General features: G+C 34.5%; 1 protein-coding gene across 18 annotated transcripts in view; it reads left to right on the top strand.

Moving 5' to 3' along the window:
* Nucleotides 1-22732, top strand: part of LOC100648035 (cAMP-specific 3',5'-cyclic phosphodiesterase) — a 359695-nt gene that overhangs the window by 291300 nt on the left and 45663 nt on the right. For 14 of the 18 annotated variants that reach the window (XM_012317596.3, XM_020867272.2, XM_020867271.2 and 11 more), the window contains 2 exons: nt 20159-20260; nt 22210-22271. In XM_012317596.3, the coding sequence (XP_012172986.2) occupies nt 20159-20260; nt 22210-22271 (164 nt within the window). Of the gene's footprint in view, nt 1-11549; nt 12390-20158; nt 20261-22209; nt 22272-22732 lie in introns of all 18 variants that reach the window. The other 4 variants (XM_048413154.1, XM_048413153.1, XM_048413151.1 and 1 more) reach the window with 2 other exon arrangements.

The following is a 22732-nucleotide window of genomic DNA, read 5'->3' as shown; positions in this document are numbered from 1 at the left end:
CGAATGGCGTAGATGTGAACGTAATATCGTTGGATCGACATTTGACGAAATTTACCGTTTTCAGAATTACCGAACGCATCCTAGTTCGGATCTCTTTCTGTATGTGAATCGATGAACGCTATAACGATGGAATTTACTTTATATTCTCGCGAACCTGTGCAATCAACACATTCGTTAATTACAATATCTTGCCGTTGGTAATATTTGGTAATTTAATATTTAATTAATTTACATAGAGTTACTTCGATTTAATTCAACGAATTCAAATTTTTGGGAAATTTCTTCGAACGTAGAAACGAGATATCCTTCGTTTCGCACGTTTGTTGGTAACATAATATTATGGAAAATGTTCCGGTATTTATCATCCGAAATTTCGTCATTTATTCTCACGTCTTATAGAACCGACGCTCGATTTACGCTTTAAATGTCTTTTATAGTTTCTACATATGCTTTCAGATCTTTTGCAAACATCATGTTGGTGTTTCGTAACGGTGCTAGCAAAATTTCAAAACGCGGAACTATAATGCACATAATACGTTCGTAAATGTATACGAGTGTTGCGACACTTTCTCGAATCTCTGTATCTAATACATCGATAAAATTCAGGTCGTGCAGCGTATCTACGTAGATGTTGGAAATAAAATTTTCAGCGAGACGATTGGCCAATACCTGTTGGAAACGAAACGGCCATAGAACAGAGTAGAATATCGTTGCTGGAAAAACATATGCGGAACAATGGTCTAAATTCGAGGGAACGGCGGATTTTCGCAATAGCCAAACAGGTTTCATAAATATGCAACGAACGCGACCTGAAACAGCGTTGAATATTTATATACATATGCGTGGTGTTCTTTCTTTCTTTCTCGTTCGAATTGGTATCAAATATGCATTCGCTGCACGCGCATTAACATTCATATCTGTCGTTACATAAATCGAGAGAGAGAGAGAGAGAGAGAAAAGAAATAAAACTAGCGCTACGTGGAGTGAGAAAATACAGCGAAAGGTTAAAAACATCGTTAAACGTACATAAATAATGAAAGGTATAACGCGCCGAGTTAAACTTTCGCAAAATTCACACGTTATGAAGCATTGAGAGAGATCGAACGTACAGTGGCTACAAACAGAATTTTTATGCGTGTACTTAGTCTCCCATCAAGCGTTTTTCTTCCTATTGGTTCAGATTTTTGTACAAATTTAAGATTCAAGATGCAAATATCTGTTACATTCTTCTAATTTATTTAATTTATTACAATTGGATCGGACTAATTGGTATGTAAATGAAATAATAGCGATATGTAATAATATAGCGTAACGATGATATTGTAGCGATACTATAATAGCATTCAGTGATATAAACGTTAATTTTGTAGCCATCATATACGCAGAATCGAAAAATAACATCTCATTTCGATGGCTGGACATTGAAAGATGATTCGCGTAGATTTCGAAGCTTTCAGGATTATTAAACAGAAATTTCGCAAGGTTTATGGGAATATGTGCTGTATTTTTGGAATTTCCGACACGATCTGCGTAATAAATGCTTTCGCAGATGGCACGGATTTAATATCAAAGCTCTTTCGAATTATTCTAACCCAGTTCTCAATTTTTCGTGTAAATTCCACCGACGGAATTTTTTTTGTTATTTTATCCTATGCTTTCGAATGAATTTTAGATTTTACGAACTTTTCCATACCGCAATTTCGATGTTTTGAAAAGCTGCGACAAGGTTGCTGTTGAAATCGCTCCGATTCGGGCAAGATATCGTCTAGTTTCGTAAAATTGTACGAGGCTTTGCGAAAGTTAATCGCATCGTCTTTAAAACAGCGCGCAAGTTTTTATAATTGCGCGCAGCTCTGAATATCTCGTTGAAATTGTGCAAAATCTGACATAATTTCCTCAATTTTCACACAAATCGAGGAAATGAAGCGCGGGCGCGCGCGTGTGAAATTCTACGTAATTTTGACACGTTTGGCACGGTGCTGTAAAATTTTCTAGCTATTTCTGTGAATTTCTATAAATTTTTAGGAAATTTTAAGAAAATCCTCCAAATTTCTGCGAAATATTCAGACATTTTATATCTTTACGAAATTCTACAGATTGCTTGGAAATTTTAAGTAATTTCGTCAAATCCCGCCAACTTTTGTGCTTCCATAAAATTCTAAGAATTTCGATAAAATTTCCCGTAATTTCACAAAGTCGTGGCAAGGTAATCAAACTTGAGGCAGATATTGCCAAATTCCGTGAAAATCTTCCACTATTTCATCTAGTTTCGTGCAATTATACCCGACTTTTGCCTGACATTCCAAGAAGTCCACGAAAATTCTGTGTCATCTGCGTTAAAGCATTCCAACGGGCTCGATCTCGATTGATCGTCGGAACGCGGATACGAGTGCTGGTGCTTTATGGTCGTACGACTGGTTAGACCAGGTCGTCAATTCCGGTCGAAATTAATCGACGGCCATGGAATCCGTGTACGTTGGTGAAAATATAACGTAGCCGTCAACTGCATCAGGTTCGATACGTTGCGAAATTCGCCTGGCCACTCGGTATAATTACACTTTACGATTCTTTCTGTGACATTTCCTGCTTTGCGGATCAAATATAATTCGCAGCTAGTTCTTTCGAGCAAAAAATTCATTTTTCCTCGAAATTTCTATAATTTTCGTGGGATTTTTCATCGAGCAGCTTTCGATAAGCTCTTTGATCGACCTTATCGAAATCCTTTTTTCCTTTCAATGAATTTTTCACAGTTTGTTAATTTCTTGCGATTTCGACGTTCATTTTCGGATCGGCTTCAAATTTGATTAACGTAATAATAACAGTCCGGTCTCACTACAGCGCTAATGAAATTTCCAAATGTTTTATGTAACGCAGAAAATATGGTCATAAACGTTGTCCATGTGTCCAAATATTGTACGGTGAAATTCAGGTATCGTACGTCACAGTAGGTCATGAAAATAAATGAGAGGAGCAGAGATGTACCGGGTTATTGAATGCTATTGGGTTATTAAATTACTGCTGTTGATGAATGGGAAGGGGAATTTTATTAGATTGCGAAATCGTGCGACAGAGTTGCTGATTTAAGCGAGTATCTTTGGTTAAATTGCTGAATTAATTACGATCGAGTATAGATAAAGGAAGAATTAAAGGGACCAAGATTTTTGTCACAAAATCTGCATGTATTTTAAACTAGTTCATCTTTTTATTGCCAAGGACGAAACTCGAAAATTTAATATACTCGATAATGATATCTCAAATTTCATTTATGAGCAGAGAGATAATTGTTGACGAGCGAAAATGATTTCAGGAAAAGTTTTATCGAGATCGGTCGATAAATAACAGGAAGTTGGTTGTGAATCATTTTTGATTGGCGCAAGTGGAAAAATATATTCATACTGTGCACTTTTCGGTAGCTCGAATTTATCATGATAAAGCAAAATTACGTTGGCGCACTGACCAGAAAAGCACGCGTGTTAAACTACAAAAAGCAATGAAAAATTCGTGTAGAATCGTGCTCGTTTGTCAATGTTGCCCTGATTCTCGGTTTCCTTAGGAATATGTGAACAATACATACGATTTCTTTCTCTTTCTTAGCAGTAGACGAAAAACGTTTCGTCATCGGCCTAATTTTCATCGCAACGATCGATATTTTTCAAGCGTTCGAGAAACCTATGAGTTTAATTGCAAAGTTAATTCGAAAATAACGCCAAAGTCAAATAAAAATGCAATTTCGTGAAAAGTAGCAAATATGTTACAATCTTTACGTTACGATTATCGATATTTTGGAAAGATCGAACAAAAGTACAATTTTATACGTTGATACGTTAAAAAGTTGCTATCTCATAAAACACGCGAAACGTACAAATTATATCTTTTTCGCGAGAAATAATTATTCGTCTCTCTCGCCTCGTAAAAAGTGGGAAAAATAAGAAAGACAACGATCGTACGAGACAGTTCGATTTTAGATATTTCAGGAGAACGCTAGCTTCGATCCAATACACGAAGCTTCACGGCGAAGATGGTGATGAAATTGGTATAGGAACAGGTTTCAGTATCTCGAAGCATTATCAGCCTGTGTTCAGAGCACTCTTGCGGTACTCGAATCCCCCTAATCTCTCGCTCCCCTATCAGATTTATCGTGCGTTAGGCGAGTCGTTTATCGGTCGACCGTGGCGTCAAGTTAACGACAACGTCGTGTTTCGTCACTGTTCCCAGCTTGAATGTTCTCACGACTGACCATAGTTCGTGGTTAAGTTGATTCGTGAGTCATTTCACTTAACGGCGAAGTTACAATTTTTCTTAATTAATTAAGCGTTTGAACGAGTGTTCCAATGAAGTTTCAAACGAACTTCTCAACCGGTTTCTTCCGTCTATTCTGTTGCAGATTTCTGTAATTTATCGACTTTGTATCTTTCTCGCTCAGCTCTATGTTAAGCGGAACGTTTATTAAAATTGCGATTGAATTTTCCAACGAGGTTTTCGAATAACCTGTTTTCTCGGTCTACGTTCCATCGAATTCTTCGGTAAACGTTGAATCTTCGACATAATCTTCGGATAAATTGCAGATCGGTGTTTTTGTTTAAGTCGTTGGTGAATCGTGGCTTGAAAATTCCGTCGAATTTTACAAAATTCTACAAGATTGCTACGAATTAAGCAACAATTCTTCTAATTCTACCCGATTTATCACGCGTCCCTTATTTCCCTTTACAAAATTCCAAGAAATCGTCCTACGAATTTTCCACCAAATTTTTGCTCCCAATCGTTTCCCCGGCAAATATTTCCGCGGAAGCAACGAGTTGATCGATGGATCCATTTTGTAAGTTCGCGATGGCTGATACGAGCCATTGAATCGGATTAAAGGATAATCGAACTGTCGAAACTTTGGTACTGCTTCTCTGGTGTTTAAACGGAAAACGCCGATACGCAAGTTTGACCTAATTTTCTATAACAAAATGTGTCTGCTTGACGAGAGACGGCAAAGTGAGAAAGATGATGTAAGAGAAGCTTATGGTTTCAACTACGGACGGTCTAAGCGAAGACTCGAAATGAAACTTTCGATAGGTTTACGCGATTCGATTCGAAATTAACTCGAGGAAAGATCGTACGTTTTCTCAAATTTATTTCGTGATATTAGATACGACGTTGGAGTAAATTATTATAATATCGTTATATTATTAAATTATTAGCATTCTATTGTTGGTATATATTTTATTTCAGTATATAGCGTTTCAATGGCAATTTAATCTAGAAAGGAAGAAATTTGGCATTTTCTCAAATTTCTTGCACAATCGTGCGATATCTTAGCTACATAAACGAGTGAAACGTTATCAGAATGGTTAAGGTTAAGAGCTGATATCAGAAAGATTTCGGCGCGTGCACGTTTATCGTGTTTTAGGATACTCGAAGTTCGTATTTAAAAGACAGATTTCGTATCATTTTGGCAGATAAGAATTGTGAAATTACGAATTAATTCGCTTCTTTTCTGGACGCGATATTCGACGAGAAAAAATTTGCAACACGTCACCACGGAAATTTGGAAACTTTGAAAATTTAAGAAATGGCCAGTTTGATGATTCAACAACTTAATTATTTATTAGCGAGATGATCGGAAGTGTTGGAAAAATGATGCCTGCTCTTGGACTATTGTACATTTTCTATATACTTGATTTTTTATGGTATTTCAATTTTCTTTCGCGAATATAACATATATTCGAATAATATTCATTCGAGTATCATTTGTGGATAATGAGAATTCTATGTTAGATAAATTTTCGAAGCTCTGGCTGGCCGCGAAATACTAATAGATCATGCTCATTATGTAATTCTAGTTGGCGGCGATATAACTTCACAAAGCACCTGACCCACTGTTGCTTCCTGCTACATACTTGTTGGCAATTCTTGAGTAAATATCCAAGAAAATATTGCTTCCGTTTCTCGAATTAGAATTTTACCTAATTTCTGAATTTCATTAGCTCTTCTCTAATTTAGAAACGACAACATTCTGTTCGCTATATTTCCTACGTATTTCGTTGCGACCACGATAATTAAATAATCATTTATACATCAAATTTGCTTTGCTATACTCGCTATCAATTTTTCTATCGACACCAATAATTATACTTGAGCGAATATTTTTAATAATCACTATATCTATTGCAAGAATAAAATTAATTTTATCGGTCACCGTAACGTCAGCGAAAATATCTTGCAAAATTCAAGAACACATCTTTCTTTTCGTTAAACCTATTTTACATTAGTTTAAAAAAAAGGACAATTGAAGAGCCATTTAATTCATTTAAATTCGTTCGATTCGTTTCGTTGATTCAAAAGAGAAAAGAAAGAAAAATGGATTCAGAAGTATCATTATGAGTGTCGTGTACCTCTGAATAATCGGAAATAGGTTTAAACGCGTTTGTAGACCGATATCGAACGATCGTGAAAAATAGTCTGAGAAGATTCCTTTTGAATTACGTCAATACTGAGAAAGGTCAGCCTTCTCTTGTTCTCTCGCTGGTTTCCCTTGGATGCAGAAAGAAACGCGTTACGAGATGATTTTGTAATCGAACGAACCGTAGCGGAAGCCTCGATTCCTTCTTACTGGCGATCCAGCAACCGGCTCCTCGAGGACAGCCGATTGCGTTACGAATTCCTTACGTAAAGAATTTCGTGGCCAATCCTTGAATCGTATTAAGACGGTCTTTTATTTCATTTCGAAATTTATCTGTCGTGTCTTACTTGCTGCTTGATTATCGCCGCGAATAACTTGATTCATTTAATTCGAGTTTCCGGAGAGTTGACACTTTCTTAGTAATTATGATATTCAGCGATGGAAATACCGTAATATTTATATCATCGATTACCGATACTCACAGAATTCTTTTCCGCGAGAAAACAGAGGAAGGAAGACGAAAGGAGAGAGAATTTTTAGAAAAAATTGGTAACAATGTACGGACAGATATAACGGAAGGTTACGTGAGTTATCTTTGCGAAGGAAATCGACAGATTTATTGAACGAAAGGCGAATGCATTTTTGCTGACTGAGCAATTTCGGGTGTTTTGATGGATAGCTTTAAAAAAGCCGAAGGGAAAATGGAAGACGATTTTGGGCGAAATTGATGACTTCTATGGAGGAATAAATGTAAATAAATATTTGTGAGAAAAAAACAGCTGATAAAAATTAATGGATCGTAAAATGATGATTGTTTGATAAATAGTTGAGAAGAAGGAAAAATAAACAACAGACTAAAGACAATAGAGAAATACAAAAACGATGTTGTTCTAGTTTTCATTATTTCGTCTGAAAAGACTTGTAATCTTCAGACCGTTAAATCAGAATTGTTTAAAAAACAACGTTTCTTATGTATTTCTACAAACGTATCTGTTTTCCGAGTAAGATTGACGGATATTAATTGAACGTCGTGCCGTTGAAACCGATTGAAAAGGCTATTGAAAATTTCCTACTCTTTGATCGTAAACATCGGCTTCGATGGAAGTAAAACATTTTCACTTTAATTTACTCGCTTTAGCCCGACCTCTTTATAAAAATTCAACGAATTGCTCTTTTCCATTTTTACGTTCTCTCGTAAATAAAAGTGAAACACTTCCACTTTAATTTATTCGCTCTATCTCGACCTCACCGATTCCCTGGAAATTACCGCGTGTGTAATAATTCGATTAATTACTCCCTTTGATTTTTATGTTCTTTCATAAATTTCAAAAGGCTCGCGCGTGTTCAATCTGTCTATTGAAAGGGCCAGGCGTTTTATCCGTTAGCTGTTCACACCGCGCGAAATTTCCATGAAAATAGACGCGTACTGCACGTATAACACATACACGCGAATTCACAGGCCACTGAATTAATGGTATCCAACAGAGCTTCGATCATTGAAATCGCTGTATCGTGCAGCTCCATATAGACGATACCATTGAAAAGTTTATCCACAGATTTTTCATAGAAATAGCTGCGTATATGTATAAATATTTATGAAGTTTGCTTTTATTAACGTGTATTGTCTATAACGGTAACTTTTTTATTGTAACAAAATTCCCATTCATTCAGAATCGTCTATTTTTGTTTTGCTTCGTTGAAAGAAAAATGATAATAATTGCGTCTGAATCTTCTTAAGCGCGTACGAATCGAATGTAAATTAAATTTGCATACGATAAGTAAATATACGATAAGTTGAAGAATAAAAATGTTGTTATTCGATGTTAAAATTTTGTTGATCCATCGATCGATGATTCCGTGTTTACGCGAGTTCGTTGCTTACGCTGGTTTCTATTCTCGATTTATTTTTTTCGAAATTCCTCTCGAATCTTCCTCGAAAACAAATGCACTGGGTAACATCGTTGAATACCGGTTTTCCTTGGCCATCGGAAGTTAATTTTATCGTATGTGAAACCAGTTGCTGGAATGCGCTGTATATCGTTGTCTGTTTACGTGTACATTTCCGACAGTTTGATAAAAAAGTATCGACCAGCTCGAGACCATCGGCTGTTTAACTTTAGCAGGCTATTGTCGATGAAATTAGGCCTTCGTGCATTATCGAAGAAGCAAGAAATTAATGTTCATTTCGCAAGCTACTCGCTCGTTATTGTTATACGAGTCCATCGTTATATTTTCCAATTTCTTCCCAACGAGAGAAATTCTTTTAATCGAATACAATTTTCGGCAATACGAAACTTTATTCAGAAATAATATAAATCTTAGGGAATCTGCTGTTTTACAGCAACTAACTTACGATAACTTCGTTTATGAGAAATTTCAATCTGCAGAAACGCTCGTAATTTACATAATGTTTCAATTTTCCACTCGCCATCCCATTTTACCGGGAAAAACTTGACGCCACCCGAGTTACACAGAGAAAATAGTACGTAGATGTGAATTTGCGTAAACATCGACGGTTTAATAAGAACTGTTCAAAGTATAGTGAGTTGGAAGCATATACTCTTGCACGTTGCAACCTTACACCTTAAATGCGTAAACATCCATAGTTCAACCAGCGATACTTTCTTTCACGTAACAAATACAATATTCCGCATCGCGATGGAATCAAACATAATCAAAGTTTGGCCGAACTATCTGTTCGACTATCTCTACGGCGAGGCTCTGTTCCGAATTGGAAATAAGGCAGAACAAAGAAAGTTTGTCCCTTCGTACAATACGAACGCCGCGCGCGATATTTATCGGCTTCTCCGGTTTCACCGAAACACGCAGCTCCCGTTGAGAATACGATACTCTTCTGCGTCGTCGTTGTTACACGTCACAAAACTACGGAAGCTTTGACATTCGTTCTAGAATATCAGAGCGAAGAGAAGATACCACTTTGTCGTGTCATAAATGTCACTTTCTTCGTTTAAATTGTAAACGTGACTTCGATTTTCTGTTTATTCAACGGTATTTAAATTTATTATCAACTCCGCGGATATATCGTAAGGAAGAAAAAATAAATTCCGCCTGATTTAAAAAGGTTTTCGTTTCGCACAAACTTTCATCGTACTTTTAATTTCGTATTTCAATTTCATTTACTGCTTCATCTTAACTTTTTATTTTCCAAATTCCGCGCAGCAAAGTTTTAAATCACGGTTGGTGCACCATAATAATCTCTTTGAAACCCTCTGCTGGATTTTTTTTTTAGGAAGAGTATCTCATCGTTAAAGTTGACGATTTACAAGGCAGTTTGTTTAATTTAAAAGCTGAAAATTCTTGATTTATCGCAGACAATATGCGAACGTATTTCGTTTTCAAAATTGCTACTTGCATGGCGAAGGACCTTCGTTAAATTTAGGAATCGAAAGCTGGCGAATGACAACGTTTCGATTTAGTATCGCAGCATCGTTTGAGAGATAACGAGACTCTTTGCCAACAAAGCTTTGGATTAATTAGTTTCATTTAGTCAAGCTGTCCCAGTTAGCCCGTCAGGACGCTGCTGCAAGATTGCCTCGTTGTTCGCTAATGAATAAATATTTCGTTAAAAATCATAGAAAACTCTGATAGATAATTTTCATTGCGTCAAATCGATGGAATTATCGTCGTAACATTGAACGTATTGAGTGAATTGTTTGTAACTTTAATTATCGTAAAAAGTAACAATTCTTAAAGGTTTCAGCAATAAATCCCAATTTCCCAATCCCTCTTAAGATTATCATAGGAGATAAAAATTCCTAAGGTTTTGAAGAATTTTCTGAAAATTTCCAAAGTTCGTTTAGCTCTTCGCAAGTATCGTAATATTTACGAATGGATATCAAGTAGCAATATATAAGTAAAAGGAGAAGGCAAGAAGATAACTGGTTCGTTGGAATTGCGATTTGATAGCAAAAAAAAGAAAGGAGTGAAACTATCTGCCTCATAAATCATAAATCGCGGATACAATGAATAAACAACAAAGAGAAAAGAGATACGTTGCTTTGTGTACAAGATAGTTTGAGAAAGGCAACTGGCTCGTTGCAAACGCGATTCGATAGCGGCAAAGGGGACTAAATTGCCTCGTTTCCATAGAAGTAGAGCGGCCGGATGATTTCCAAATGACGGCAATTTCATTGACAATCTGAAATTCAGACGATACGCAATTTGTAGAAGCGCCGCAGCGCCCGCTCGTCTTTTCAAGAGACTAGCTTTTGAAATTCAATCGTTCTAATGAAGTCTCCGCGTGAGTAAACAAAAATTCAAGCCGCTCTTCGTTTGCTACCTCTTGCCTGAATAACAAGAAGATTGAACCTGATTTCGTTTCAGCGTTTGTTCCACCTTTCTTTTCTCTTCCTTCGACTGTTTCGTATTTGGTCTTCGTTCGATGCGTCGTTAAATAGAACGATGTTCTGTCTGGTCCGCAATTGTTGCCAAGTTTCGATCGTTACAAGTTGCTGTTTAGGAAACGGTATCCTACGGGATTGAAAACCTTTCTTCATCGTCGTCATGCTGATGATGAGCAAGTTTTGGTGCTGATCGAGCAAACTTTGGTTTTAGGTCGATTAAAGGAGTTTAGAGGACAGATTGTTCCTAGTAATTGCAGGAAATGTAGGTGTTTCCATGGTTTGTCCGATGACTATTTTGTGAGTTTTGTAGATACAGCGTGGAATGTCCTCGTTAAAAGAAGATTCTGATAGTTTTGTTAAAAACACGTTCAGTTCGGCAATTTTCAACAAATAAGTTTTAAACAGTAGGATCTCCTTCGGAAGAGAAGGCTAAAAATTGCTTTAGTCCTCTTTAAAAGAGCGAGGATTATGCTTCTGCTAAAAAGTTAGAATGCCACGGTTGCCGTAAGAGTTCATATTTCACTGATATTTAGTTTCAACAAGAATTCCATAGTTAGAAGATTGCTTCAGCTTTCTTTAAAAAAGAAACACGGCTCTGCTGAAAAGTTAGAGTGCTAAAAGTTACCGTAACAGCTCATTTCTTACGAATAAACAATCTTAGCTACGAAGTAGAACTGAAACTTCAATCTCAGTCTTAGTTCTCTGGCCAGTAGTTCTATAGGATTTAAAATAACATTGGGGTGCGAAAATAAAAAATGCACGCTGCAACGTTATTAAGTCTTTCATACCTTTCGTAGCAGGTGTTTCGACATCTTGAGAATTACTACGATTCAGACAATTCAGTGATATTCTCTGTGAGAACTGTGTCTGTGAAAGTGTATAGTCAACCATGAATCGTCAATGACGTGCCAAGTGAATTTAAAAGAACATCTACGAAATAAAAGTTCGATCAACAAGTGCATCACCACACAGGCCTCGCTATAAAGTGTTCTTCGCAGACTTTGCAATACAAGTAATTCCCCGATTGAATAACTAAAAAAGGGAATCGAGAATAGGAACACATTAAACCAAATGTATATAACACGTTAAACCTTAAACTAACTTCACGTGCCAAAACCGACTGTGTCTCTTAATTCAGCCACGGTAATCAGACTGTGTGTCCCCTAACGATCCCATCATCGATTCAACCCACTGTACCTCAAGAACGAAAGCTCCCACAGTTAAAGACACCTACGAAGAGCCAAGATTTACATCCATGAGGACGTACGCCGCCTAATTATACCACTTCGATCATCTATAACCACTTTCTGAAGCGACCGTAAGACTATTTACCACCTGCAATGATCCAAAACGGAAGAGCCCAAGCGCGCACCGAGTTGATATGTGGTTGAAGGCGTACAGCAAGAGGATCTAACGATGTCTGGGTCTAGTGGAGGCTTAATGGACTCCCCGACGTCCACTGGTGGCCTAAAAAGATGTGGCGGTGGAATGAGTTCCCCGTCCTTGGCCGGTGGAGGGGTTATAACGGTGTCTGCAGGACTTCCCCGCACTCGATCTGCTTGCGCTCTCCGGATGCGACCGTCCAGGAAGGCTGTGTTCTGGGAACAGTGCCTCGAGTCATCGCCCAAGAGAGATTTGTAAGTGGACGATGATTATCACAGCCGCTAACCTGTCGAATCGAGATCGATGTTCGAAATAGAAGCTTCTAGAGACACTCTAGAGACTTTCTAGAATCTACGTAAATAGCCGTTGATGAGCAGACTGTGGATTCTAGGGATATTATGGGACTTTCAGAAGACTCTCTAGAGTCGATGTAAATCATCCCTGACGATTACCGATTTTTACACATTTATGGTAAATTCGAAGGTACACAACGGTATATCCACATTGTATTGAAGTATAGAAAATATCAAAAATATACTACTTAATAGTATGAATATAACTAGTTAAAATTACGTATCGAGGATTTTAATGCTATTCATACTCTTGAATAGTGTAAGCACGAGGAAGTTTAGGAAATTGTTGAATATGGTTTGGTCATTTTTGCCACTAATATACTGTTGGGAGATTAGACGTGCTTAGCTTTTGAAATTATGTACGTCATGAAACTGAGTTTAGAGACTGTAATGGCAGAACTAATATTATTAATTTTCTTGCAGTACACGAGGCATTTAAGCTTTGGAAGGATTTAGCCGATGATGGGCGAAAGAGGATGAGATAAATTATAAATTTGTTGATTTTTGAGATTTATTATTCAGTTGGTAGAGTTTAGTTCCCTGAAAGATACAGTTGCAGAAAATTTAGTCTATAGATTATTATAAATAAGCCAAAGTGCTTAGTAGGAAGTTTTCTTTCTAGAAATTCGATCTAGGGACTTTGCAAAGCGTAGTAAATTCTAGGAAACTGAGCTAGGCAATGTTGTCTATGAATTAATATTACTAATCGAATACTTGACGCGAAACGCAATTCAAAATAATCCCTAAATAGACAAATCTATAGAAATGCTAAAAAAATCACGAAATTGATTGACTTACGATCCTGTTAAAAACCTGATTGTGTGCAAATGATTCCGTGAATCGAGATTAGAAAGCTCGATCAGAGATTCTAATTGTCTTTTACTTGTTTCTTAACTATCCATAGTAAAATGAATGTCTCAATGTGAATAAAACGATTCAAACGGTCGCAAAATGAGACACAATCCAAGAAGATTTTTCAAAGAACACACTTAGGTAAAGATTCCGAGTTATCTATGAGGATTTACTATATTTTTTCGGATTCATTCGTTGATCCAGATTAAGTCACATAGATCGATCAATATCGGAAACGTTTATTTATCGATGATCGAAAGTTAACCTAACGAAAACGCGATCGATTTTTCGCAATTAACTGCTTCATAATTCGCATTAACTCGCGGATAACGAGACACTGATGAACGATCGTTGGAAGACGATTAAACTTGATCCAATTTTGATTAACGACTCTTGAAGGCTGATTGGATTATAATTGACGCTAATTTTTCATCCAAAATGTTACAAACGATATTCACACGAAGTTTACTCGATTAGATAAATCGATAATGCCACGGCGATAAAGATACTCAATTTCTCGCGATCATAATCGCTGTTATCTTAACAGATGTTTTGGAAAGCACGAGTTAAATGTAATTTTATGGTATAAAACAACGCGTTTACATTATGCAAGAAATATTGATTGCGATCAATGTTACTTAGATAGCGCTTTATCGATTTTTCTAATACACAAATTGAATTTCCAACGAAATCAAATATTATTTTAATTATTTAATTAAAATATTATTTTAATAAATTTGATTTCGTTGGAAATTCAATTTGTGTATTAGAAAAATCGATAGATAAAATAATATTTTAATAAATTTTAAATTTATTTTAAATTTTAAATTTTAAATATATTTATTAAAATAATATTTTAATAAATTTTAAATTTATTTTAAATTTTAAATTTATTTTAAATTTTAAATTTTAAATATATTTTAATAAATTTGATTTCGTTGGAAATTCAATTTGTGTATTAGAAAAATCGATAGATAAAATAATATTTTAATAAATTTTAAATTTATTTTAAATTTTAAATTTTAAATATATTTATTAAAATAATATTTTAATAAATTTTAAATTTATTTTAAATTTTAAATTTTAAATTTATTTTAAATTTTAAATTTTAAATTTATTTTAAATTTTAAATTTTAAATTTATTTTAAATTTTAAATTTTAAATATATTTTAATAAATTTGATTTCGTTGGAAATTCAATTTGTGTATTAGAAAAATCGATAGATAAAATAATATTTTAATAAATTTTAAATTTATTTTAAATTTTAAATTTTAAATATATTTATTAAAATAATATTTTAATAAATTTTAAATTTATTTTAAACTTTAAATTTTAAATTTATTTTAAATTTTAAATTTTAAATATATTTTAAAATATTTATAATAATTTTAAATATATATTATAATTTTAAATATATATATATAATTTTAAATATATATTAAAATATTATTTTAATAAATTTTAATGAAAATCATCTTGTCGATTAAGATGTTATTTTGAAATCTTTGAGTTGTATTTTTTCATACTTATTAAATAACAACATAGTTTTTGGACAATAAGGACACGCAGGATCGGGTGCAAAATTTTCGAAATTACGCAAAAACGGATTGAAATAATTGGCTAATGTTCAAAGAATCGATTCACGAATGCTTACTAGTCGCTCGCTTATCGGACTGATGTATCTGCATAATGAATTAGGCGAATGACTGTCACGTATGATACATAAATCTGCGCGTTGGAAGTAAGCCAGAAGCTCATTCAAATTTGCATGATCTTGCCTTTCTAAATCTATTTCGTTTCCGTTTGTTTGCAAAATAAATAAATTCAAAATATGAAAACAATTTTGTAAATATTTGTACATTGCCAAAATTATCAGTCTTCTACGATATTCTTAGCGCAATGAAGTTGATCAATTTCTGCAAAGTCAAATTTTAATGAATTTTGAACGCACAGTGGCGATTGATGATTTAAACAGTTTTATTCGAATACAGTTTAATCTTAGGGAAAGTCTTCCTCTTCATTTGTCCTGAATGAAATGGAAATTGCGACTGATTCGTTAATCACGCTTCCATTAAAACCAACTTCATTGTGCAATCGAATTATTGTCTTCGATTAATCAAACGCTATCATTCGAAAATGAGATTTTCACCTGCGCAGAATTAAAACCGGGTTGAATCCTTTTTCTTCTACGACTCTAATTTGAAAGACGAGAACAGTGCTTAATCGAGGTGAAATAATATTTCTAATTCTAATTTTTCTCTCTCTTTATCAGTCGAATATAAGATAATAATTTTTTCAATTACCTTAATTCTTAAAAAATATATTTAGAATATTTTTAGAAATTCTATATAATACTTTACACCGATTCCATTTATATTGACACGATCATTAAAATATATTTATACATTTATTCTAAAATAATTTATAGAATTTACTATGCATTAATTTATTTTATTTCGAAACGAAACTTCGATTTACCTTAAATTAATTACAAAGGTGAAGAGAGTTGTTCGAAGCTTACGTAACGGAACAGCTTGGCTCGTCCGTCAATCGTATTTCTTAGATTCGAATCAGAAAGTAATTTCACCTCGCCGATCTGGTGATACAACATCGACAAATGATACGTTACTCAGAAAGGAAGAAAAAAATTGCAATGTAAACATGGCGATTATCTTTTGCAGAAAAATAATAATAAAAATATTCACGCATGTACTCTATAAGAGTACTCTACGTAACATAATATATAGAGAGTATTTTTGAAAAATTGCAATTACAGTCTGAAGTATTTTTATGTAATATATATTTAAGAAAAATTTATTCTTCAATTTCTTTCTCTTGGTTTTAACTTTTTTTTCGATATTCTTAGAACAAGAATTTCCTACATGGAAAATAATCTGTTGTAAACAGTTTTAATCAGAGATTCACGAGGAAAATGAAGATAGGAAAGACGCTGCAAGCGTCCAAGTGTGGTTCACTATGAAACATGCCTTTTTGTAGAATGACCCAGTTGAGACTCTTTTTAAAAAAAACGATTTTTTTTGCTTCTTTTTCGGCACTTTGCTGCTTCCTGCTCTCTCTTGTTTCTCATTGCCCACATTTTTTGCTTCTGACCTCTTCTTCTATTTCTTTTTTCGAAAATGTGCCCGCCCTCGAAATTTCACTATTTTCTAAATTTCCAGCGTTTACGGGACAAGTAAAATAAAAATATAAGATGAATGAAAAATGGTTTTGGACGTGAACAAAGGAGGTTTTTAAATATATCCATGTACAGCAAAAAGTGGAGCAAAAATTTATGTATACGTATATGTATACGCATATGTATACGTTTCAATTCAAACAGCATCTCCCACTGTAAAAATGTTCATTCTAGAATTTCCACTGTACAACAACCTTGCGACCTGAGAGTAACCTTTTAACAAGAAAAACCCCAAAACCAGCAAATTCAAAAAGTTATAAAGCTTGGGGGATATGTAGAGGATATATAGATACGTTTTACGCACTCTGTTTTGCCACCCAAATTCACTCTAAGTAGGTGAAATTGACCCCTGAAGATCCGGCTGTAACATTGATAAATTCTCTACCAAACGAGAGTAATAATTAAAAGAAGTAACTTTTGCCTGAGAACTTTTTCCCCATCTCTCACAGGCAACGAGTTACGACCTGAAATGGGAAAATAGCTGGGTCTTCAGGGATCTGTTTCATCCCCTTGGAGGAAATTTGGTCGGCGAAAGAAAATTGCGTAATACATGTCTATATATCCTCTACAGATCCCTAAAGTTTCATAACGTTCGGGGACCTTCCCTTGTAATTAAAAAACAAACTTGCAGAGAAGAACTAGTCAGAATGCAGGGGAAGCTAGATAGAATATTCACAGCGATCTAATCCAACCTAACCTTTGCTAGCTTCTGTCCAGCATTTACAAACATCAAAAATCGTTTCTGTGGAAAAGGCACGGCCGGTATTTACCATGCTGAGCAGTCGTGGCACGCGTTGACCCAGAAACCATCCCCTGGTCTCATCAATTTCGCGAGCCTGGCACCGATTCAGCCGCTCGAATCGAATAAATACGGATAAGCCTGGGGATTCTTGCCACGGATCGAGGCGTTTCTGGTCTACTTTTAATGGCCAGCTTCGAAAAATCCAAACAGCAGGTCGTTTACGTGACGCGATTCCCTTTGTTCGAGGGTGGATTCAGCGAGGCTTGGGCCAAGATCTTATGGATCTCTCTCTCGGAGTCTTTAGCAGAGGGGTGTTTAGTGGCAACCCAGTTTCTTCTGGATTGCACAGATTGAGTTGATCGATGTTCGCGTTGGAATATCTTCTGGTTCGGCTACTTTGACGAGGGGCGCTTTAACATGGAAAACTTTGTAATCCTGACGAGATTGAGCTTATGTTCTGGGATCAGATGGCGATTGCTGTGGTTATTGGACTGGGGATCCTACGCTGGTTTGAAGGGAATCTTTGAATAACGTGGTCAATTGGTTCCACGTTGTTGTACGTTATCCAATATACATTGAATGTGCTTACGCGTATGAATAGATTTGGATAATACGATGAAGATAAAAAGATGTTTGAATATTATTATACTAGTTCCCGAGGAAAAGTTCATCGTTGCTCTATGAATATCTCCGACGATTCTGTAAATCAATTTGAATTTTGATTATTGCGTCGGGGATGCCACGTTGGTCCGAAGAAAATCTTTCAAGCACGTGATCGATTAGTTGAGTTATGTGTGTATCCTCATGTTGATCGTTTGTTACACATTATTGAATACTTTAAATGTTCTTACGCGAGCAAATAGATTTTAGAGTATAAAATGACGAAGATAAAATTGAAAAATAAAATAGTAGCATTTAAACAAAATTTTGTCGAATATTTTAATTGATTCTTACATATCAATTTAGAGTTTCGTTAGATTTCTTTGAATCTTCTATCTATCACGTTGCAAGCTTTTTTAGTGAAGATTATTACCCGTATAATTAATAATTAGTTATTTTCTTGTAACTGAGTTGGATTTATAATGGTTTATTTGATTGAAAAACATTCAGTTGATCAATCTTTCGTTGACTCGATGGGTGGTAGTAATTAAAAATCGAGTCAACGCTGGAAAACCATCCAATCCAAATAAAATAAACGTTTCTCTTAAGTAAATTTAATTATATTGCCGGTTCAATTTAATTTTTACCACACGTTCATCGAGAACGAGCTGTGTAAAAATTGTTATATCAACCCCTACGATTTTCCATTGGAAATTTTACATTTATCAATGTAGCAGTAAACAATCTTCTATTCTATATCTGATAACAATTCAATCGTTAATACAGCATGTTATATCTGAAAAATCCGAGATATTTTATACGTTTTATATATCGTACAGTATTCTTTCGTATTGCGTGTATTCCAAAATTGTTTGCACGTAAAATTTTCCATAAATTCATAAACATCCGTTAAAATCAGCTTAACTGTTTGCTAATCCAACATTTAAATAGTAATTATTAATCGGTGATATGCTTATAAAATAATAATCCAATACTTAAACAGTAATTATTAAAATCAATAACATAATCATAAATTAATAATCGAATATTCCAACAATAATTGCGAAAGGAAGAGATTGTCAAGGTATCCTGTTTACGAGATTCCTGGATTGTAATCGAGCTTAGGCTCGATCAATTAATCCGTGAATATCGATGACGCTTTTAGCATTAGTGCTATGAAGCTTAAACGATCCACCGATGATTTGACCTGTGCCCTTCGAAGGGGTGTAATTTTCGCTGGGAAAAGCGTGAAGTAATTGACGCGCGTGTACGTGTTCGCGCGTAGGAAGGCGCGTGATTTAATTAATGGAAGTTCCGCGAGAGACCTGCCGCTTTGGAAATCGAGAACGCGGCGATGAACGATGGCGATGGTGTTTCGACGGGGACTGAAAATAGATTTTACCATCGTTAACGTGTGTATAATTAATTAGTCGCTACTCTTTTCTAACTTCCATACTGCAACAAAGTGTGATATAAACAAACCAGTAAATAAAAAATCAATGAAATCGTTCGTCCACAGCAATATTACGAAGCTTCGTTCAGATTGAAAATTGAGAAAGTGTAATTTATTAGTTACGAATTAACAAATTACAAGAGACGATAGTATTCGTTTGATCTCTCGCGATCTCGTTTCGTAATTTTTGAAATTTCAGAAATTACAAGAAACATGTTCTTGTTCTTTTTATTCCATTCCTACTTAACATTGTACCAATTCTTAGTTTGATATAAAAATATACAACGATCGCATTCATGGGAAATAACACACTAAATGATATTTTCGTTGGATTTATTGAAATTCGTTGGTCGAAAGTCAATATTTTCGTTGAATTTTTTAAATTTCGTAAAAACAAAAACATATAGAGTTGAAAGAGTAATTTGATAGCAACAAATAGTTCCTTCTCAGACAAAATTCCTATCAAGAACTATTTATCAAATTAGATATTCCGAAATATGCTATTAGAAACTACGATGATACAAAATATCGGTGTAATATAATTACGTTATACTAATAGAATAACGTAATTGATTTTATACGAATATCATGAAATATTTAAACGGTGAATTAAATTGCAAATGATGTAATAGGATTGGTGTACAGTTTGAAACCAGAAATACGCCACGCATGCATGAGTTTAGAGTGCAGCTTTTGGAAACAAGAAGCAATGCCGTTGAGTTCATTGCAAGCTGAACGTTAGCCATTAATCCTCCTTTCACTGTATACTAGGCTTCGGATATCGATGAAACGTAAAAAGTTGATTTTATTTCTGTTTGATCTTACAGCCATGGCGAGGAATATATCGTCACACCTTTCGCGCAGATTCTCGCCTCCCTGCGATCCGTCAGGTACAACCTCCTGTTGCTCACGGATGCGTTCACGAACCGGTAAGTATTTTGTTTCATAAATAAAAAATACCACATTTCTTTCCTTTTATTTATTTAACGATAATGATTGCGAATACAGCGGTATGAAAAAGTTTTTGAAACTTTTCTTCGTGTTACAGAAGAAAAGAAACGTTCGTGTTACAAAGAAATATACATAGTACATAACATATCACGAACATGATATATCAAGATTGTAGTGCTTCGCCTTTTTTCGCGAGCGAATATTAATATTTGTATTTTTTCCCATTTTTCATTATTTTAAGTGTACTTCGCGTTTTCTTGTATTTCATATTTTATATTTTCCCTGACAACAATAGAGACGATTTACTTTATACTTGCACTGTACAACAGAAAATTAGCCTGCATGAAAAATAGAATTTTTTCCGATTTTGAATCGACCAACAATATGACGTCGAGTCGTTTCCGAAAATTTGTTCGCGCTTTGTTAACGAACAGTTATGCTTTGTTTGGTATTTCTCTGCAAGTTCAAAAGTACCGTGTTTTTCACGATAATATTCAATCGTTAACAGAATTCTCTACAACGAACTGGTGGCACATGCAGATTTTTCTACAGTTACTATTCCTTTTCATATGAATTTTCATTATAGATATCGCTTATAGAGGAAATAGAAATAAATAATTTTCAGTCATTTGTCACTTACACTTTGTTATTTACGAGAAATGTCCATTTATCGTAGCATAAAGAAAGGTTTTGGGCAAACTTTTTCACGTTACCGTAACTCCGAATAACGTAAATAACATAAAACACGAAATAAGAAAAAGGTTTTCGTTTCCCTAGCGTGGTAAACCTTTAATCCTCGATGTTTTCTGAATTCACTTTGATTTCCGCTTTTCTTCTCAGCTCATTTTTTCTTCTTTGTCTTTACTTTTCTTCCCGATTTCGAGCATCCATCTTATACCCTCGCCTTTTCTCCCCATAATCGCTTCTTCCTTTGTATCTCTTTATTCCTCCCATATGTGCTGTCGCGATTCTTCTTTACCTTCGCCTGATCTACATATAAATGGAAAAGTTATTGAAATAATAAAGATATTCGATGGAATAGAATATCTTCCGCGATATTCGTTTCAGCGATCGAAATTTATCGATAAATGGGAAAATGCGAACTGAAAAGTATAACAAGCTAATACGACAACAAATGTAATAGGAAATTCATATAAAGACAGGTGACGGATAATACGTACACGCGCACGTGTATCAGTTGTCGGTATTAAATGTTAAAACTGAGCGACCCGGATTTAAAGGGAGAATAAATCAACGAAATCGTTGAAATTATAAAACAATAAGAATATCTGGATAGGAAAATTTCAGATAACGCGTGCACAGTATTGTGGAAAGGTCTTATTGTTGCATCACCTACGTTTGTTTGCCTCGTAATCGTCATGGAATAATTATATCTTCTCGAAACATCTAAAAAATCAGATTGCGAATTTTATCTTGGAATTTTGGACCATTCAATTTTATTCGATTGGACGCTGAACTTGGAATTTTTAATTCCACGGAATCATACAAGCATCGTGATAATTATACAGAATTACGATTAACGTAATTTGGTAGACCGAATTTTAGAATTAACGTGGACTTGTCAGAATTGATTTTATCGTTTATTCAAATTATAATCAACCGAATTGTATATAGAATTGTACAAATTTTAATAGACGATATATAATTTATGAAACAGAAAATTATGGTCGAGATATAAAATATCATACATTTGGTTCATGAAATATTGGTGAATTCAATTTTCATACGTTTATCGATAAATTTCGATTAATTCCACGTACATTACGCAAAAATCGTATTGATTAAAACTTATTAAATTTCATATTTCGATAATATACGGTTCATAATTTGCACGTTATATTTCTATGTTCTTCTTGTTGTTGATGAAACTCGTTGTTAACGATATTTTCTGGTACTTTGTCTACAGAATACGAAGGAACAGCGAGCAGGCGGGCAGCTCATCACAGCAACAAGGTCAAACGCTAGGGGGTAAGAATCATTTTGATATTCACCAAGAATCTTTCATCGACGTCAAAATCCCTCATTTTGTTTAACATTTTGTTTATGATGTTTGTTCTAAAAGCAATCAGCCGTAAGAGAATCGAAGCGTTTAGGAAACACTATCATGCAAAAAGACACAGATGGAGAAAAAGAAATTTCATTAAACATATTATATCGATGCTGGATAAAATATGAATGAAGAATATTTCGACTGTTTTAAACAACCGTCGTTCTACAGTTCAAATAAGATAATATTTTAAACAGAAAGTACAATTCTGACGAATCAAATATTTTTATTTCAATAAAATCTGAAATTTAATTCAATTTAATTATAAATTTTCTAATCGTTTTTTAAAAAATACTTATTAAATAATTATTGAAATATTTTCACTCTGCGTTATAAATGGTATTTATAAAATATTATAAATACTTCTTGACAATGAAAATAG

The sequence above is a fragment of the Bombus terrestris genome, chromosome 16, assembly GCF_910591885.1.
Source record: "Bombus terrestris chromosome 16, iyBomTerr1.2, whole genome shotgun sequence".
Lineage (NCBI taxonomy): Eukaryota > Metazoa > Arthropoda > Insecta > Hymenoptera > Apidae > Bombus > Bombus terrestris.
The sequence above is the reverse complement of the archived record's forward strand: the minus strand, read 5'-3'. Positions and strand labels throughout refer to the sequence as shown.